This window comes from Rissa tridactyla, chromosome 7 (genome assembly GCF_028500815.1).
Source record: "Rissa tridactyla isolate bRisTri1 chromosome 7, bRisTri1.patW.cur.20221130, whole genome shotgun sequence".
NCBI classification, from domain to species: domain Eukaryota; kingdom Metazoa; phylum Chordata; class Aves; order Charadriiformes; family Laridae; genus Rissa; species Rissa tridactyla.
Genome location: NC_071472.1, coordinates 55044853 through 55061028, shown reverse-complemented (window position 1 = coordinate 55061028; position 16176 = coordinate 55044853). Strand labels below are relative to the sequence as shown.

General features: G+C 55.4%; 1 protein-coding gene across 6 annotated transcripts in view; it reads right to left on the bottom strand.

Annotated features, from left to right (window-relative positions):
- DTX2 (deltex E3 ubiquitin ligase 2) overlaps positions 1-5717 on the bottom strand; it is a 39843-nt gene extending 34126 nt beyond the window's left edge. For 4 of the 6 annotated variants that reach the window (XM_054209140.1, XM_054209141.1, XM_054209145.1 and 1 more), the window contains exons 1-2: positions 1148-1286; positions 198-586 (exon numbers count right to left, since the gene is read on the bottom strand). In XM_054209140.1, the coding sequence (XP_054065115.1) occupies positions 198-586; positions 1148-1173 (415 nt within the window). In that variant the 5' untranslated portion in view covers positions 1174-1286. Of the gene's footprint in view, positions 1-197; positions 587-944; positions 1119-1147; positions 1287-5646 lie in introns of those variants that run through there. The other 2 variants (XM_054209143.1, XM_054209144.1) reach the window with 2 other exon arrangements.
- Between the last annotated feature and the right edge of the window lie 10459 nt (positions 5718-16176).

The following is a 16176-nucleotide window of genomic DNA, read 5'->3' as shown; positions in this document are numbered from 1 at the left end:
ATCAATTTTCTCACGTGCTAATACACTGGGTGGCAGACAGCACGAGGAGAGAAGCAGACACGCCACCCCTCAAAGAACTGCCCAGCAGTGGCAGCAGAGCTTTGTAGGGCTCTCCTACACAGGACGAGGCCCCACTTATCTCCAAGCACACAAGCAGCCTCATCAAAACCCCAGCACAGGCAGGGAAACTCCCTTACCTGTATCCTGCCGGAACTGCGTCAAGCTTGGGATGTCGATGACATAGGGGGCCAAGACAGGATCCGCGTGTCCCAAAGGGATGCTGCTGACAGGCCCCGACCCTGAACGCTGGCCCTTCTGCTGAGAGGCCTGAAAAACCTGTTCAATATAGCTGCAGACGTTCCCTCGGTACGGCCTCCACCTGCCAAATTCATCCTGCCATTCCCACACCGCCACTGCTGTGGAGTTGCTGCTGTGCCCCGGGGCAGAACCGGGGAGTCCGGATGGCCCGGCTGAACTGCTTCCTGCTCCCTGAGCTGCTGCCATGTTCCTCCCTGAGGTCTGGGCACGCCGCGGTTGGAAGTGGCAGCTGCACTGGCTGGCCTTACACCATTTTCTTCTGGGGGACCTGCAGCAAGAAACAAAGAGAGCACACAGAGCTGAGAATGATGCCCCATATCCACCCCACCCTGCAACCACACAAGCCATTCGAGAGAGGGAAACAAGCTCAGCTTTTCACAGAAGATGCTCGCTATGCATTTAGGAGACCACAGAGAAGTGGATTGGTCTCAAAACCCTCTGGTCAAGGGCAAATGAGGTACCACCACCCACTCCCTGCCAATGCTAGCAACTTTTCTTGCTAATTTAGAGCAAAAACTCTTAGGGGAGGCTCTGCTTCCTATGACTTGTGGCACCAAACACCACCTGAGTCACCGCAGATCTGTACAAAACCAGCCCAGAGCCACTGTTGATCTGCAAGCCCTGACCTGAGTTCAGATGCTCACTAGCCAGGAACGTGCCAAGGCAAGCGGCCACTCCACACCCCTCCTCGCCCGTGCTCAGCACCACTCCTGGCAGTGTCATGCTCTGACCACCCCGACATGAGCTGTCAGCTTGTGAGCAGGAGTTCCCCAAGCACTCGTGCACCGGAATGACTTGGTTACGCAAGTGGTTCCCAAACTCTTCTCACTGATCTGAGCTCCAGGGATACAACATCAGCTCCGTTCAGGCTTCTGACCACTCAGTTTTGATCCAGGATCAATCCCTTGATTCCTTCTGCGCAGTGTTATACATGAACACAAAGCCAGAGACAACTCTCTACGCACAGCCTGCAAATCACAGCAATACATATGTTGAGCATGATCTGAACGAAGAACTGATGAGGAGGAGTACGGAAGCACCAGGAAGAACACGGGGTGTAATAACCAGCCTGTGCTGAGGGCAGTGATTTAGCAGGTCCTCAAGATGGAAGCACACCAAGCTGCAGCTTCTCAGGTTGGAAAATAAGGAACACCTCGAAACAAGGGACAATCTGCATCAAGAAAGACTCAAGCCATTAGGTAACAATTTGGGGAAGAATAAAGAATGGGGTAGGACCCGCAAGACATCTAGATAAAGATACAAAGGCCAGTGAATAAATCCTAAATCACAGAGACAGGATGCAGAAACAAAAAAAGATCATCACACTTAGCCCCTAAGGAATGTAAAAAGGCAGACCCAAAGCCATCACATGGTCACCAAGCTGTCCAAGAGACACCAGAGGTCTGATATTTGGCATTCCTTGTCTGCTGTGTCATTGCAAGGAATCCTGTCCAGACCATCTGGACACACGTGTGTCGATGTCTGAAGGCCAGACAGACCACCTGGAGATCCCCGTGTTGGTGCTCGGGAGCAGGTGGGCGTGACTGCGAATGAGCAAAACTCATATTGTTTTAAAATAAAGTCACCTTCTCCCTCCTAAGGTCTCGCATAATTAATTGCTCGCTTAACTCCTAGCAGTCAACGGGGAGCTATGAGCTTCCTTCCCATCAAATGGAAAAGTTCACGTCTACCAAGAGGCAGAGCAGCAGTGGGTGGCTTCCACTGGAGGATGCCATCTGCACGGAGAATGACATCCCTGCCGGATGGGGGAAGATCCCACGCTCCATGGAGCGTCCCATCCATCACGCTCATGTGGCTTGCTAACTTAAAAAAGAAACAGAAAAAAAGCGAGCGAAGAACAGACACGCCCACGTGTCTGCATTTATAAGAGGAAAGCAACACTTTCTCCAGGAATTCAGTGTAAATTAGTTTATGAGCTGCTCTGAGATTTTTACAGACCACCCCCAGCTCAACTGGTGCCGGTGACAAACCACTCTGGATCACCAAGAGAAGACCCCGGTCTCTGCAACCGATCTTGTTGATGTAATTTGTTCTCCCCTAATGTACCAAGGATGGTTATTTCACTGCTCAAAACAGCAAATTAAAACTTGAGCTATCAAACCCAACACCTGTCAACTCTTTTTACGGCAGGTTTCACACCAACACATCTCCTCAGGGACCACCAGCATGTCCATGCTCAGCTTGGACCAGCGTGAACCAAAGCAGGGCTGCAGGGTTTTCTCTCCTGCCCACCCACATTAGGTGCTCTGAACCCCAAATAGAGAACCAACACCTTTTTTCCACACCAAGCTGTCATAACCAAATATTTATCTGCACATCCTACAGCCACAAGCAGAGCAGGAGAGCACAGGGAGGCTGTTTGGAGGGAGTCAGCGGTTCATCTTCCTTCCTTTTTGAAACACAGCAGCAGGAAATGGAAAACTAGAGGGCATCCCAGGAGAAAAGCCGTCCCCTTCATGCACCACCTTGCCCTCGCTGGGACACTGGCCGAGAAAAGCTGGGTGACAAAAGCCTATTGCTCACCCCCTGGGGTGGCAGGGATGTTTTGAATCCTGGACCACACGCAAAGGTACCCGGACTAGCTGCACGTGAGCGTCGCGTGCTCCGACATTCACTTCCCCATCAGAACGGAAAAATATTTCCTGCGCTGGGACTGCTGGACCAAAGGAGGAGCAAGAGGCGTATTCCAGCCTCCTGCCAGTTCTCGCAGCTGAACACTGCTTGAGCCAGCAGCTGTTTGCACGGATTGGGAAGCGAGGAATGCGGGAGAGCTTCAGTAAGCCAAAATTTCAAGGCAAACAAGAGAAAGAAAAGGCCTGAAGTTGCAGTTCCTTTCCCCTCTCTGTGAATTCAGCAGCATGCAAATACTGAAAGCTGAGAAATTCAATACCAGAGCTGCTCGTACAGTTTTCAGCCTACCCTCCGTGGGCTGCCGTGTGTGTTACACCAAAGCAGAAAGGATTTGGGGTACAGAGCTGCACAGAGATGGCTGGCTGCGGCTGGGGACGCGTTACACATCCCACTTTACTAGCACTGCGTTTTGGACGCTAGCAGCAGCGGTTTAGATGCTGCTCCTCCACACTCGCTCTGTCCTGGGAAGATGGGCAGCCCAGAGAGTAGCTACACATCTTTGCTAAAATCCCCTGGATTATAACACTTCACCTTGAGCTTTAAAAAAAGCCTTGAAACGCCAAAAGTCATGCCAACCCCTAAAAGCTAGTCCTGGCTCCAATTAGAAATCCTACGGGCCACCTTGCCCCAAATGAAAACAAAACCCTGACTACTCGAAGTGTAAACTTAAATATTCCGGCTAACTGCCCTCTACTTCGGAGGTAATTTGTAACGCGGGCTCAGATCTTGGATTTGTTTGGTTGGATCTTTATGCCCCAGCAGAACCCCTGAAACGTCTGCCCACATGGCTTTAATCAGGGACTTGGACGGGAAAAGAATCGGGTGCATTTCAGTTGTGTTTCCCACTAGATTCACTCCCTGCTCCTCAAGCTCCATCAAACGGTGGTGAGAAAGCTGGGGAGGGGCAGGTGGGAATTAAAGCATTTGAAAGACACGTTTAATTCTGTTCTACTTCCATAAAGCAGAATTTTCTTTTGCTTTAAATGCGGCATCTTAAAATTCACGGCTCTGAGATGATTTCTAAAAATGCCAAGTCCCTTTTTAAGTTTCCAAACTGAGATTGCCAGCGCTGATAGAAGTTTAAATGATATGCCAGCTTGTACCTGGAAAAGAAAGGGCCTCGGGAGCCCTTGAACGGGGCTGTGTTGAAAAAATAAAAATCACCCGATTGGTAAAACAGAAACTATTCAGCAGGTTGCTCAGAAAAAGGGTGCCCAGGCTGGATTTGTTAAGTGCCACTGACAGCACACGAGAGATGGGACTGGAAGGGACAAGGAGCCCACAGGAGAAGGTTACACAGGGATTAGGAAAGCACATAACACAGCGGGAGGCAGCGGGGCTGCAACCAGCCCGTGGCCCTGCGCAGGGCACATGACTGGAGCAGTGTTACGGGTGCCCTGTGCCCCGACCCCAAATCGTGCAGGCAGGGTCCCCCCCGCCGCATCTGATCTGTACTTCTGGGCCCAGCACAACCTGAGCTGTGAACGCAGAGATCAAAGAGGGTTTGGAGCTCTTTCCAGGTAACTGCTATCTAAACACCTCTTTCCCTTCACGAGCGCCCAGCACCGGCTGGCACGCAGCTAGCAGCAACCCGTCAGTAAGCACAGGGCAAGGTACTAGAGAGGAGGTGGCAGCAATAACTCCAGCCATGCAGATCGATGTGTCCTCCAGGCAGTCCTGCCCTCCCCCAGCCTTTGCCGATCCCCGCGGCACAAGGCGGCTGGGGTTGACAGCCAAAAGAGCAGAAGAAATAAAACCCGACCGCTCCAAACCCGGACTCCTTCCATGCAAAACGACTTGCCTTCAGAGGGGAAAATAACGACCGCAACTGAAGCCGAACAAGGCGTTTGCCTACCAGCTGGGCAGGGGGCTTACTTCAGACAGGAATGACTGGGAAAGCCGAGGCGGGGAGAAGAGGGCAGGTACACCTGAACGCAGGATCAACCCTGGCACCCCGCTCGCTCGCTCTAGGGCCCTTCTGGGCACTAAAACAGAGTATTTACTTGTGGGGAGACCCCTTGCTTGTGGGGCCACAAACCTGGCAAGACCTGTAGGGCTCCTCCAGCTTCCCGAGAGCTCTGACAGGCACTGGCAGGGCTCTTCCCCTGCTTCTAGCCCAACTGCCGGGAAGAGCATGGGCGAGTTGTGCGCAGGGGAGCTGGTCCCGGGGGCCAGCCTGGCCCAGGCCCCTCACAGAGCTCAAGCCCACCCTGGAAGCACTGAGACCCCCACAGCCACGGACCACCGCTCCCCCCCCGGCTTCGAACACCCGGCTACCCCGGGGCAGGACCCTCTCACGGGCCGGCCCCTGGCCTCAAGGGTTTGTCCGGCCGGCACCGGTCCCCACCCCAGGGGCGAAGGAGGGCCCGGGGCCTGCTGCGAGGGGCCCCCCGCCCTGCTCCCCCCGGCCTAGCGGGTTAACGCCCTCCCCGGGGCGCGGGCCCCTACACCCCGGGCCCGCAGGGGAAAGGCCCGGCTCCCGGCCGGGCCGAAGCGGCCCGAGAAAGGGCGAGCGGGCCCGCGCGTCGGTACCAACCGGTCTCTGGCCGCCGCCAAGGCGCCGGCGAGGCCCCTGACGGACGGCCCGGGCCCACCGCGCCCGCGGGAAGGGGCTGTCGGCGCTACCCCCCACCCCGTCCCCGACGCTGCCCCCCGCCGTCCCCCCGCGCCCCTCACCCCGAGTCCCGGCGGCGGCCGCTTCCCGGCCCGCGGCGGCGGGAGACAGCGCGCGTGCGCCCGCGCGGGCGGCTGGGGGATGTAGTGCGGGGGGCGGGGCCGGAGGGGCGGGGCGTGAGGGAGGGGCGGGGCGTGATGGGGGGTAATTGGGGGTAACGGGGGGTGGGTTGTGGGGGGGATGCGATGGGGAGGTGGGAGAGGGTTGGGGGGGTCATGATGGGTGTGATGAGGGGTGAGGGCGGGATGGGTGTGTGTGATGGGGGGGTGACGAGGGGGTGGGATGGAGGGGTGATGGGGTTGTGCGGGATGGGGGGTGAGGGTGGGATGGGGGTGTGTGATGGGGGGGTGACGAGGGGGTGGGATGGAGGGGTGATGGGGGTGTGCGGGATGGGGGGTGAGGGTGGGATGGGGGTGTGTGATGGGGGGGTGACGAGGGGGTGGGATGGAGGGGTGATGGGGTTGTGCGGGATGGGGGGTGAGGGTGGGACGGGGGTGTGTGTGATGGGGGGGTGATGGGGGGGTGATGGGGGTGTGCGGGATGGGGGAGTGGGATGGGGACGTGGGATGGGGAGTGAGGGTGGGATAGGGATGTGTGTGATGGGGGGTGATGAGGGGCGGGATGGGGGGGATGATGGGGGGGTCATGGTGGTTGCGATGGGGGTGAGGGTGGAAGGGGTGTGTGTGTGATTGGGGGGGTGGGATAAGGATGTGTGTGATGGGAGGATGATGGGGGGTTGTAGGATGGGGGTTGAGGGTGGGATGGGAGGGTTATGGGGGGGTGGGATGGGGGTGTGTGTGGTGGGCAGGTGATGAGGGGTATGATGGGGCGATGGAAGGGTGGGATGGGGGGGTGCATGTGTGATGGGGGGTGATAGGGAGGTAGGATGGGGGGGTAAGGGCCTGATGGGGGGCTGATGGGGGGCTGAGGGGGTGATATGGGGTGGGAGGGGGGAGCGACGGGGGGCAGATGGAGTGTTGAGTGGGGACCAGGTGGCACTGGGGGTCTCCTCCTGCCACTGGTTCTGCAATATCTTGGGTCTAGGATACAGAATTCGCTCCTTTTAGAGAAACCTTCGACATCCGTATGCTCCCGGTGTCGCTACCTCCACCCCTATGGCTCAGCAGAGCCCATGACACCCACGTCTCGTTAGAGGTGCGGCCTCTAATGAAGCATAATGCTTCGGGATATCGTCTGTGGGAGCTGCTTTCCCGACACTGACTCATCCCTTGAAGGTGGCCTGGGATCCTGGCGGGGGCTGTGATCACCCGGCGCCGGATCCAGCCGGGGATTGATCATCTGCTCAGCTACGGCCTTGAGGAGAGTTATTCTCGGTCTCATTTACATTCCTGTAAATCAGAAACACCCCCCTGGAGATTACTGCCACGTTCCTTCTTTGAGCATGGGGAGGAGGATCGTTAAATATAACGCGTGTGCGCCGCAGATTTCTCCAACGACAGAGCACTGCTTCCTCCCGCCGCCTGCTGCGCCTTTTTCAGGCCCTTTGCGAGAAGTAGGTGTTTATTTAGAGATTGCATTAATCCTGCAACACCTTGCGGACAGGTGAATTACAGCTCAGTGCTGTCTCAGGGGTAGGTCAGACCCCACCTGGGTTTTTCCCTTGCCCAGAAGGCAAAACCGCCCCTGAGACATTTCAAAATCAGGAAGCCTTCACCAGCCCTTATCAAATGGCTTTAAACTACCCCGGACTTTACACCTGGCAGCACCGATTCACCCACGACGTGCCGGGATACACCCTCTCCGGAGGCGCTTTAAAAAGATTATAAAAATACAATACATTATGCTTGGACTCAATAACGTAGCAAAAATATCATATAGAACCACCTTACGCCATAGGCGTGGAGGGACATCATAAAACTCTGCTCCCTGGGTTAAATACAAGGGATTTATCTTTACAGAGGTCAGTTTCCTGCTTACAGAAAATGTATAGTGCCGAGCTCATACCCATCGCAGCTGCGGCAAAAATCCTCCGGAGCTGTGTCTCCCCGCAGCTCAGCCTCGTATGCAGATGCCCGTGGATTTCTCTGGTCCAGGATGGATGAGACTGCCACATACTTGAGTTCAAAATACTCACAAAGTGCTAATAATTGCCAAAAGTGATTGATAGCCTGCTTGCGATGTGTCTCTTTAAGCAATACGTTTTGCATTTACAACTCAGGTGCTCACAATTTCTGTCTCCTGTGGCCGCAATAAGGAAACAGATTTTTTTTTTTTTTTTTTTCCTTTCTACCTCGATACACACAAGCCTGAAAAATAGATAGGTAGGCTTTCTAAAGCCGTGCTGGGAGCAGGTTCTGATCCGTGTGGTTGCCCAGGTGGACAGCCATTAAACCTCCTCCGATCCTAACCAGGGAAAGGTTTCGGGGAGAATCGAGGGTGGTGAAGGACAGATTATATGGAGCCTGGCAGAGCTACGCAGCACGGCTGGAACGTGAGGAGATGCTGCAAGTGAGGAGGAAGAAGCTCTGGCTGATGAAGGAATACGGGTGAGGGCTTTGGATGATGCTCCAGGGTCGGAAGGGTGTTACAGATAAGGGCTGCAGGGTGTCTACAGGGTGGAGGAAGCGCAGACCTGCACTGGGCGTAGTTACTGGGAGAGGGGGAGGGCTGTACAATGGGGACAAACCACCCCGGGGGGTGGCTGAGCTGTGGGAAGGAGCTAGAAGTGCGTTGGATTTATTTGCTTCTTATTATCATATTTTATTATTTATTTTTGAGCAGGGATTCATGAGCTGATCTGGTAGGACGTCTGGCACCCAGGGCAGGTGGAAGGCTCTGCAGGGCACGGTAGATGGCTGAGGTATCTCATCTCAGCAACGCGAGCGCTTTGCTGGACCTCAGACGCGCTTTTCTCATTCCTCTCCCCAACTCGTCCAACCTGCGTGGTCCATGATGGTCCAACGCCCTGGAAGGGGTCGGCAGAGCCAAGGCACCACGAACAGCATGGATCCTGGACCTGAGGAACAGCCGAGACCATCAGACCTCACTGCACAAATTCCCTCAAATAGTTTGTCTGAGGGTGGCTGCGAAGGTGCTCGATGCTCTCGGGGCTTGAAAGATAAACCTCAGTGTCCCGCTCTCCCTACGGACCCTGTTCCCTCTTTACGGGGATGCAGACCTCATAGTCCTCCCTGCCTGCAAAAATATTTGATATGATATTTGATACGATTTTTACCCTAACGATCCGGAGAGTTTAATGCATCCCTTACGCTTTTTTTTCAGCCGGCGCCCTTATTTCCCGCACTCACACACTGAAACAGCCGCCCCTGCGTGCTCCCCAAATCAGTATGCACAGCCACGAGTCCTCCGACACGGGATCATCTTCTGTCTGAGCCATCCGCACGCCGGGATAACTAGCTAAATATTTGCCTTCTTCCTTTTCTTTCTCCTTGCAGCCAGGCTGGAAGGCTGTCGAACTAATTTCCCTGTGGCTGCTCCATCTCCTGTGTTTTTGACTCAAGGTCCTACGCTAATGTATAGAAAACCTGATGCTTGAGGCGCTGTTAAATTGCCGGGGTTTGCCTCGTGCTCTGGGGAATAGCCCGGCCACTTAGAAAACTGTCCAAGCCGTGCTGAGATTGCTGCGGCACTCTGAATTCACAGCCCACTTGATTTCACATTAATTTCCCTGCGCAGACAAACCCGAAGTGACAGGAATGAGGAAGAAATTCCTCTGCAGGCAGAGGATAATAGGTGAAATTTCATTTCATTTTCCTCTGCAGCAGCTGCTGCTGGTCCCTGCCAGGGACCGATTAGACAAAGCAGAGACGGGATCCGTTAAAGGCGTCCCGCTCTTACCAGGTGACCTTGCTCTCCAACACCTGGGATTTGGCTGATGAAGGGAACATGTCCCTGGTCCCTGCTGGCGGTGGGAGATGCTCTGTGAGCTCCGTTGACCTCCCTGCGCCCCACTGCCTGCCTTCTCCAGGGAAATCACGGAATCATGAATGGGTTGAGTTGGAAACGACCTTTGAAGGCCACCTAGTCCAACCCCCTGCCATGGCCAGGGACATCTCCCACCAGATCAGGTTGCTCCAAGCCCCATCCAACCTGACCTTGAACGCTTCCAGGGATGGGGCATCCACAGCTTCTCTGGGAAACCTGTTCCCGTGCCTCACCACCCTCATCGCAAAACGTATTTTCCTTATGCCCAATCTAAATTTACTTAAATTTCAGCTTAAAATCCCTGTCCCTTGTCCTGTCACTGCAGATCCTGGTGAAAAGTCTCTCTCCGTCCCTGCCTTTGCATAAACCCAGCCAAGAAACTACGGATGCTGAGTCCTCTGGGTGGTGTCCCCAGCCTGCTCTGGCGGTCCTCACCCGGCCATTAGCGCTAATTAGGGACAGCACTCTCCCTGCTCTGCCTTAGGCCCGCTTTGCCCGCCCGGAGCGGGCAGGTCCCCGGCGCTGGCACCGGCGGAGCTTTGCCTTCTGCCCAAACCCAGCCCCTTTCCCAGCGCTTCTTCCTGAAAATGTGTGCCACCTAGTGCACACTCGGCCGTGTGGCAGCCCGAAATGCCATCCGTCCCTGCGGAAGGTTTGCTGGATCAGCCTGGGCTAGACGGACCTTTAAAGGTCCCTTCCAACCCGAACTGTCCCATGAGTCTGTCATTCCAAGCGCCAGGCTCGGACACAGCATCTCCATCCCACGCAGGTTCCTGCATCCGCAGGCAGCGATGTCCACCCCGTCTGTCTCCTCAGTCTGTCCGTCCCCGTGAATCACGCTCTTCGGCACTGTTCGAGCTAGCTGGCCTTTATTTAAAAGCACTTAAGCTGTGGCTGCAGCCGTCCCGTCTAACACCAGTAACACCCCAGCAGAAGCAGGCTGCTTGTGCTGCCCGGTGCTGGCAGAGAAGCCACCAAGCGCTAGTCCCAGCGGATATGTCGTATATAAGGGGCTGTTACCCATAGGATCCCGCTCCCGGGATCCCAGTGTAGGGTGAGGTTTCACCCCAGAGAGATAATGTCATGAGAGGGGACACAGAAAAGGGAGGGAGATATCAGCGTACCCACAAGTTAGTGGTCCATGGCGAGTGCCTTTGCTGTGACCGACCTGGGTGACTGGGGGGACCCAGCTCTCCCTTTCCCCCTCCTCAGCTCCCCGTTTCCCATCCCCTCTTCCACCCTACGGTCCGTGCCTGCTCCTCCGGGCTCTGGATGCCGGTGGAGCTGGTGGCACGGGCCGGTTGCCCTGCGCAGAGCCGCCTGTCAGCGCCGTGTCCTTGGGCCGCTCTTTCTCACCTGGCCGGGGTGGTTCCTGCGGCACGTTGGTCAGGAAGCAGATTACAGGCAGGAACAAAGGTGATTTTGTCTGGCGAGGGGCTGGGTACGTCTCCCCGAGCTGAGGGCAACGCTGAGCCTCTCCAGGAGGTGCAGCTGCCCTTTCACCAGCCCTGCCCTTCCTTCAGCACCTACCAACTGCCAGAAAATACGTTAAAATTAGCGCTTGTGTTACCAAATAGCACAGAGGTATGCTAGGGCCACAGCTCCGGCTGCACCAAGGCCGGGGAACCAAAATACTCTTGTACTGGGCTTACGTCTTTCCTTTCTCCTAAGGCTGCTGGACACCGGCTGATTTGAGGTCTGAGAGCTCCTCTCCCGGGACCCCACACCGCAGGATCCCATCCACTGGAGCAGCAGGAGGAGCCCATGCCCTGGGGAAGCAGGAGGAGCCAAGGAAGGCATGGAAGGAGGGGATGCTCCACCCCACCGAACGTGCAGCATCCTTCGTGCCAGCGCTCCCCAAAGCACCAGCAGCAGTGGGGAGGAAACCCATAAATACCCGGTGATTTAGCTCAGCAATCAGCCGGGGAAACCTGTCCTTCATGATGAGCCAGCTGACGGCGCACGGCAGCAACTGGTGTCTTGAGAAACAGCTCAGCCCTGGCCTTTCCTCCCGCCAGCAAAAAAAAAGAAGCCTTTTGATTTAGCTTATGGCTCTTTTATATCACACGAGGCCCTTCTTCTAAATCGCCTACATATTTCCTGGCAATAGCGTAGTACGTACAAATGAGTTTCTCTCTCCTCTTTGTATTTTCCCAGCTAATTGAAAAGGGAAACCTTTTTTTTTTTTTTCTTTTTTTTTTTTTTTCTGGAGGCTCTGTGTTTTCTGCAGATTTGTGAGCCGCTTGTTTCCCCCAGCTTCCACCCAAAGCTGAGCTGATCTGGTGCCATGCCATCCACCCTGCCACCGTGCGAAGCTGTGGCAGACGCTGCTGACGGCACCTGGCGGATGCCGAGGGGACATGGGCACGTCCCTGCTCAGCCCCGACCCCTCCAGAAGCCGCTCTCCCGTGAGCATCACCCATGGCCCTGAGTGACCAGGCAGCAGGACCATCACGAAGGATAAAAAGAGCTTTTTTTTTTTTTTTTTTTTCCTTTCCTGGCGAACAAGAGAACAGCCGTGCTGCCCTGTGGAATTTTATAATTAGCCTTTCTTATGTTGTGGCTGTTCCTTGAATAAGGGCTGGCTGTGTCTTCTCTTTCCCGTAGCCTGATACTGCCAAGCCACTCAGAGCACATGCAGGAACGATGTAGGCACGGAAAACGGCTGAGACGCTGCCCAAACGGCCCCAGAGAAATCCCGGAGAAGATGGAGAGCATCTTCGGGCTGCTGACCTTACCCCCGCGCGTTGGCGTTTAGGGAGGCTCATGCTCCTGGTGTTCCGAGTCGGGGTGCGGAGCGATGCTGAAGTGGATGTTTCCCAGCCCGCGGGCCCGGGCAGCTCGCCAGGACGGCGGGGAGTTTGTCAAAGTTTAGGCAAAAACGCGCTTTAAAAGGCACCTTTGAAACTTGCATTCGCGAGCCCGGCTAATTAGGACTTTGCTGGGAAACAAAAAGTAAATGCCTAATTGCTAATTACTGGATCCCTACAAGAAAGTAACGGCAGATGGGTAGCGGTGCAGTTAGCCACAGCCGTAGCCAGAGCTTGCTTTGTACTGAGTTAAAACACGGAGCCCAGGCGTTTAAGGGCATTTAAAGGTCTGGGCTTTGTGGAGGAGCAAACGAGCGACCCAGCAGCAAGAGCTGCCTCCCTGAAAGCAAAGGCAAGAATCCTGTTGATCGTGAGATCGACTTGTTCGATGCCAAAATCACGCCGGGCTCCTGAAAATGCTGGGGAGCTTGAGAATTCACAAGGCTGGGAAACCCAGAGGGGTTTTTTTTTGCATTGCCTGAGACCCGGGTCTCGCATTGTCAGGCCTTTACCTGCAACGATGGTTAAAATGGTTAAAAGGCTATAATGGTTAAAAATGGTTAAAAATGGTTAAACACACACTTATTTTTAAAATAAAGAGAGATGCCCCGGCTGGGAGCTGAAGGAGATGACACGAATGTGCAGCACAGGAGGTGATGGAGGTCTCTCTAATGTCCTCAGCAGAGCTGCCTTGGATGGCCAGGTGGGAAAAATCCTGAAAAAAAGGACCTCTGAAGGCAATTTCTCGCCCAGGAACATGGCAGGGAGGACCATGGTTTGCAGGAGGAGTTGGTACCCCAGCAAGCTGTCCCCAGGTCCCCTGGGCAGGGCGGGAGGCTCGGGACCGTCCCCTCCTGCCGCATCCCGGCGCTGGCTCAGGCATGGAGAGAAATATTTCCAGCCAGGTGGTTATTGCTGGCTTCCTCTCCAGGTGGGCGCTCAGAAAGCCAAGGAGGGAGGTGGGAAGGAGCCAAAAAGCCCAAATCCTCTGAAACAGCTTCTCCCTTCCCCTGAGGCGTAGCCCCGGCTCTGCCAGCACCCAATTTAAGGATGCGTCCCTGCCTGCCTTCCTGAAACCCGAGCCATTCCCTCCCCGCCATGTCTCCTTAGAGGTCTTCCTTCTCTTCTCTCCTTCTTCTTCCTCCTCTTCTTCTTCCCCCTCCTCCTCCCTCTCTTTCCCCTGTGCGTTCGGGATGATCTGCCCCGGGATGGGATGCAGGGCTGCCGTCCTGCGCTAGAGCTGTGACCCAGCTGACAGCAGCCACCTCCCGGCCCCAACGGTGCATGGAGATGCCAGGCTCTTCGGTTGATGGATGAGATCCTTTTTCCCTTCCTCCTTTATTTATTTTTTTTTTAATTTACTAAACAAAATCTCAACTAAAGAAAAAATTCCTGCCTTATCCCCATCACCTCTCTCACGGGAATATTCATCTCAACAATTATTTTTAAATTTTTTTTTAACTAACTAGCCAGCTCTTTCCTTCAAAAGACAATATTTATTTCTGGGATTAAATATACCCATCGTTATACTGGGAAGAAAATACCAAACAGGTACGTGGATTTATGATGCTTTTTTTTTTTTTTTCTTTTTTTTTGTCAGTGTGGTAATTGCAAATCATGATCTGACGGGGCGGTGGCGGCTGAAAGGCTGTAATTTCTCGGGAAGTTGTTTGAATAATTGAAAAGTGGGAGCAGTGACAGCCAGAGAGCAGGGGGGGTCGGTCCAGCCGCGGTCAGGGGGGGACCAAAGGGACCGAAGGACCCCTGGCGTCTCATGTCCAGGCGAGGAGAGTTTTCAGCGAGGGCAAAGAGCTGGTCGGGCGCAGCGTGTCTGCTGTGGTGCGTGTTCTTTGGGGTGAAAGCAGGGATTTTCTGTGCCCCGCGTTAGAGCGACGCACCAGACACGGTGCTCGGCGCTGGTGCGGGATGGGGGTGATGCGGGGGACGCTGCTCCCGCCACCGGGTGTGTGGTTGGGGTTTGGTTTACAAGACAGCTGGAAAGACCTTCATTTGACGACACTTGCAGACACACAAATTGATCAACTCTTTAAAAGGGATGCTGTGCTTCGCTACAGTGCCACGACGGCTTATTGTGGCTTAAAAGCAGTTTTTAATCCATAGGCATCCTTAGAGGGCCCCAACACCCCTGGGTGCAAGGAAAGGGGGGTCGGTTTGCAGCCGAACCCCGAGTGCTGGGGTGAGGATGGAGAAGCAGGCGGAAAAGCCCAGAGAGAGAAGGAAAGTCGGTTTTTACCTATTTGGGGTCGGCCGTGGCCCAGCACCGCAGTGGTTAATGCCCGCTGCCGCCCTGCCAGGGAGCAGGAACGTGCTGGCTCCGGCACAAAAGTGGCCCACGATGACAATGTCCCTGGGAGCAGGACACGATGCAGGGGTTTGGCCGGGGTAGGGCGGCAGAGGGGCCGTCTGTCAGCCCTGCCCCACCGGGGAGCGGGGAGGGCTGGCGGGACAAAAGGCGACATTATTCGGTGCTGCAGGAGGGATGAATGGAGTATTGAAAACCACCACCTTAGAGAGTAGATTGATTTTCATCCCCCATCACGGAGCCGTCTGCCTGCTGGCGGGTCTCCTCCCAAGGCTTGGTCAGCAGGAGCCGAGCGCGGAGAGCAGGGAGGTGTAGTGGGGCCGTATCCCATCCGTGGTGGCTCCATCCTGCACCTCTGGCGCTGTGCTACCACCATCTCTCGCTGGTGCACACAAAAAAACCTTGGTCCACCATCACCTCTTGCTGGTGCGGGCAACAAAGGCAAAGGTGCGGTCTGGAGGCTTGGGAGCCCACCCAACCCATGGTCTTGAGGGACCTTGGCTGGCTGGACACGGCACCAGCACATGGTCCCACCTGGAAGCTTTTCCCACTCTGTGCCTCCGCATCAGAAAACCAGCAGCAGCGAAAGGCTGGATGAGGGGTTTCCACCGGGAGGGTGTCTGGTCACCGATACGGCGGATTTCCAACACCCTTCCCCGAGTTTCTGACCATCAGTAGATGCCTCAAAGCAGCAGCAGGCGGTGCCCATCCCTTCAGGAGATGCTGCGCCTTGTGTGGGCTGGAGGGACTAATTTTAGGGCTCTGCTCAGCCGAGACTTCCAGCCTGGCTTTCCAGCCGGCGTGTGAAAGCATCCTCACGATGGCACTCCTCCCCCAGCGCACGCTGCCAGCCCAGTGCTGCTGTCAGGCCGGCTGCTGGGACCGCTGGGACCTTCCTCCGGGTTCCCAGAGGTGTCAGCGAGAGCAGGATCAGGCCCCCATCCCGCTCCCCAACAGGGCGCGAGGGAAACAGAGCTAGAAACCCACCACTTCGGCAGCAGTCTCTGAAGGGAGCAATAAATGAAGGGGAAGCTGCATCTTACGGTATTTAATCTCTTCCTCGTTTTCTGCCTGACAGTCCCCTGCTTGCTTGCTGTCTTGTCCCCGTGGAGTTTGCATCTCCAGCCCCCAGGTGAATGAGGTTGTCCTATCAGACCCCAAAAATTTCTGTCCTCCCACAGAAATGCCTTTCCCTGCTTTTTCCCACAGGGTAGCGAAGAGTGGGGACAATGGGGACCTCTGGGTAAAGTCCCTGGGAACGCGCCAGCTGAGGTGGGGAGGTGTCCTGTTGGGTGGTTGGTACGGAGGTCTCGGGGGACATGGGTGGCCAGGGGTTAGAGCTGCCCAGGAGAGCTCTTGGGTGCATTAATTCATCATGGGGTGATGAAGAAAAACGGGTGCAAGGCACTGGGCAGGGCTTTTTGGTAGCTCAAGTGCCATATATGACCATGTGCTGCCTGGTGGGACCCCATGGGGACTCCAGCACAGGCTGG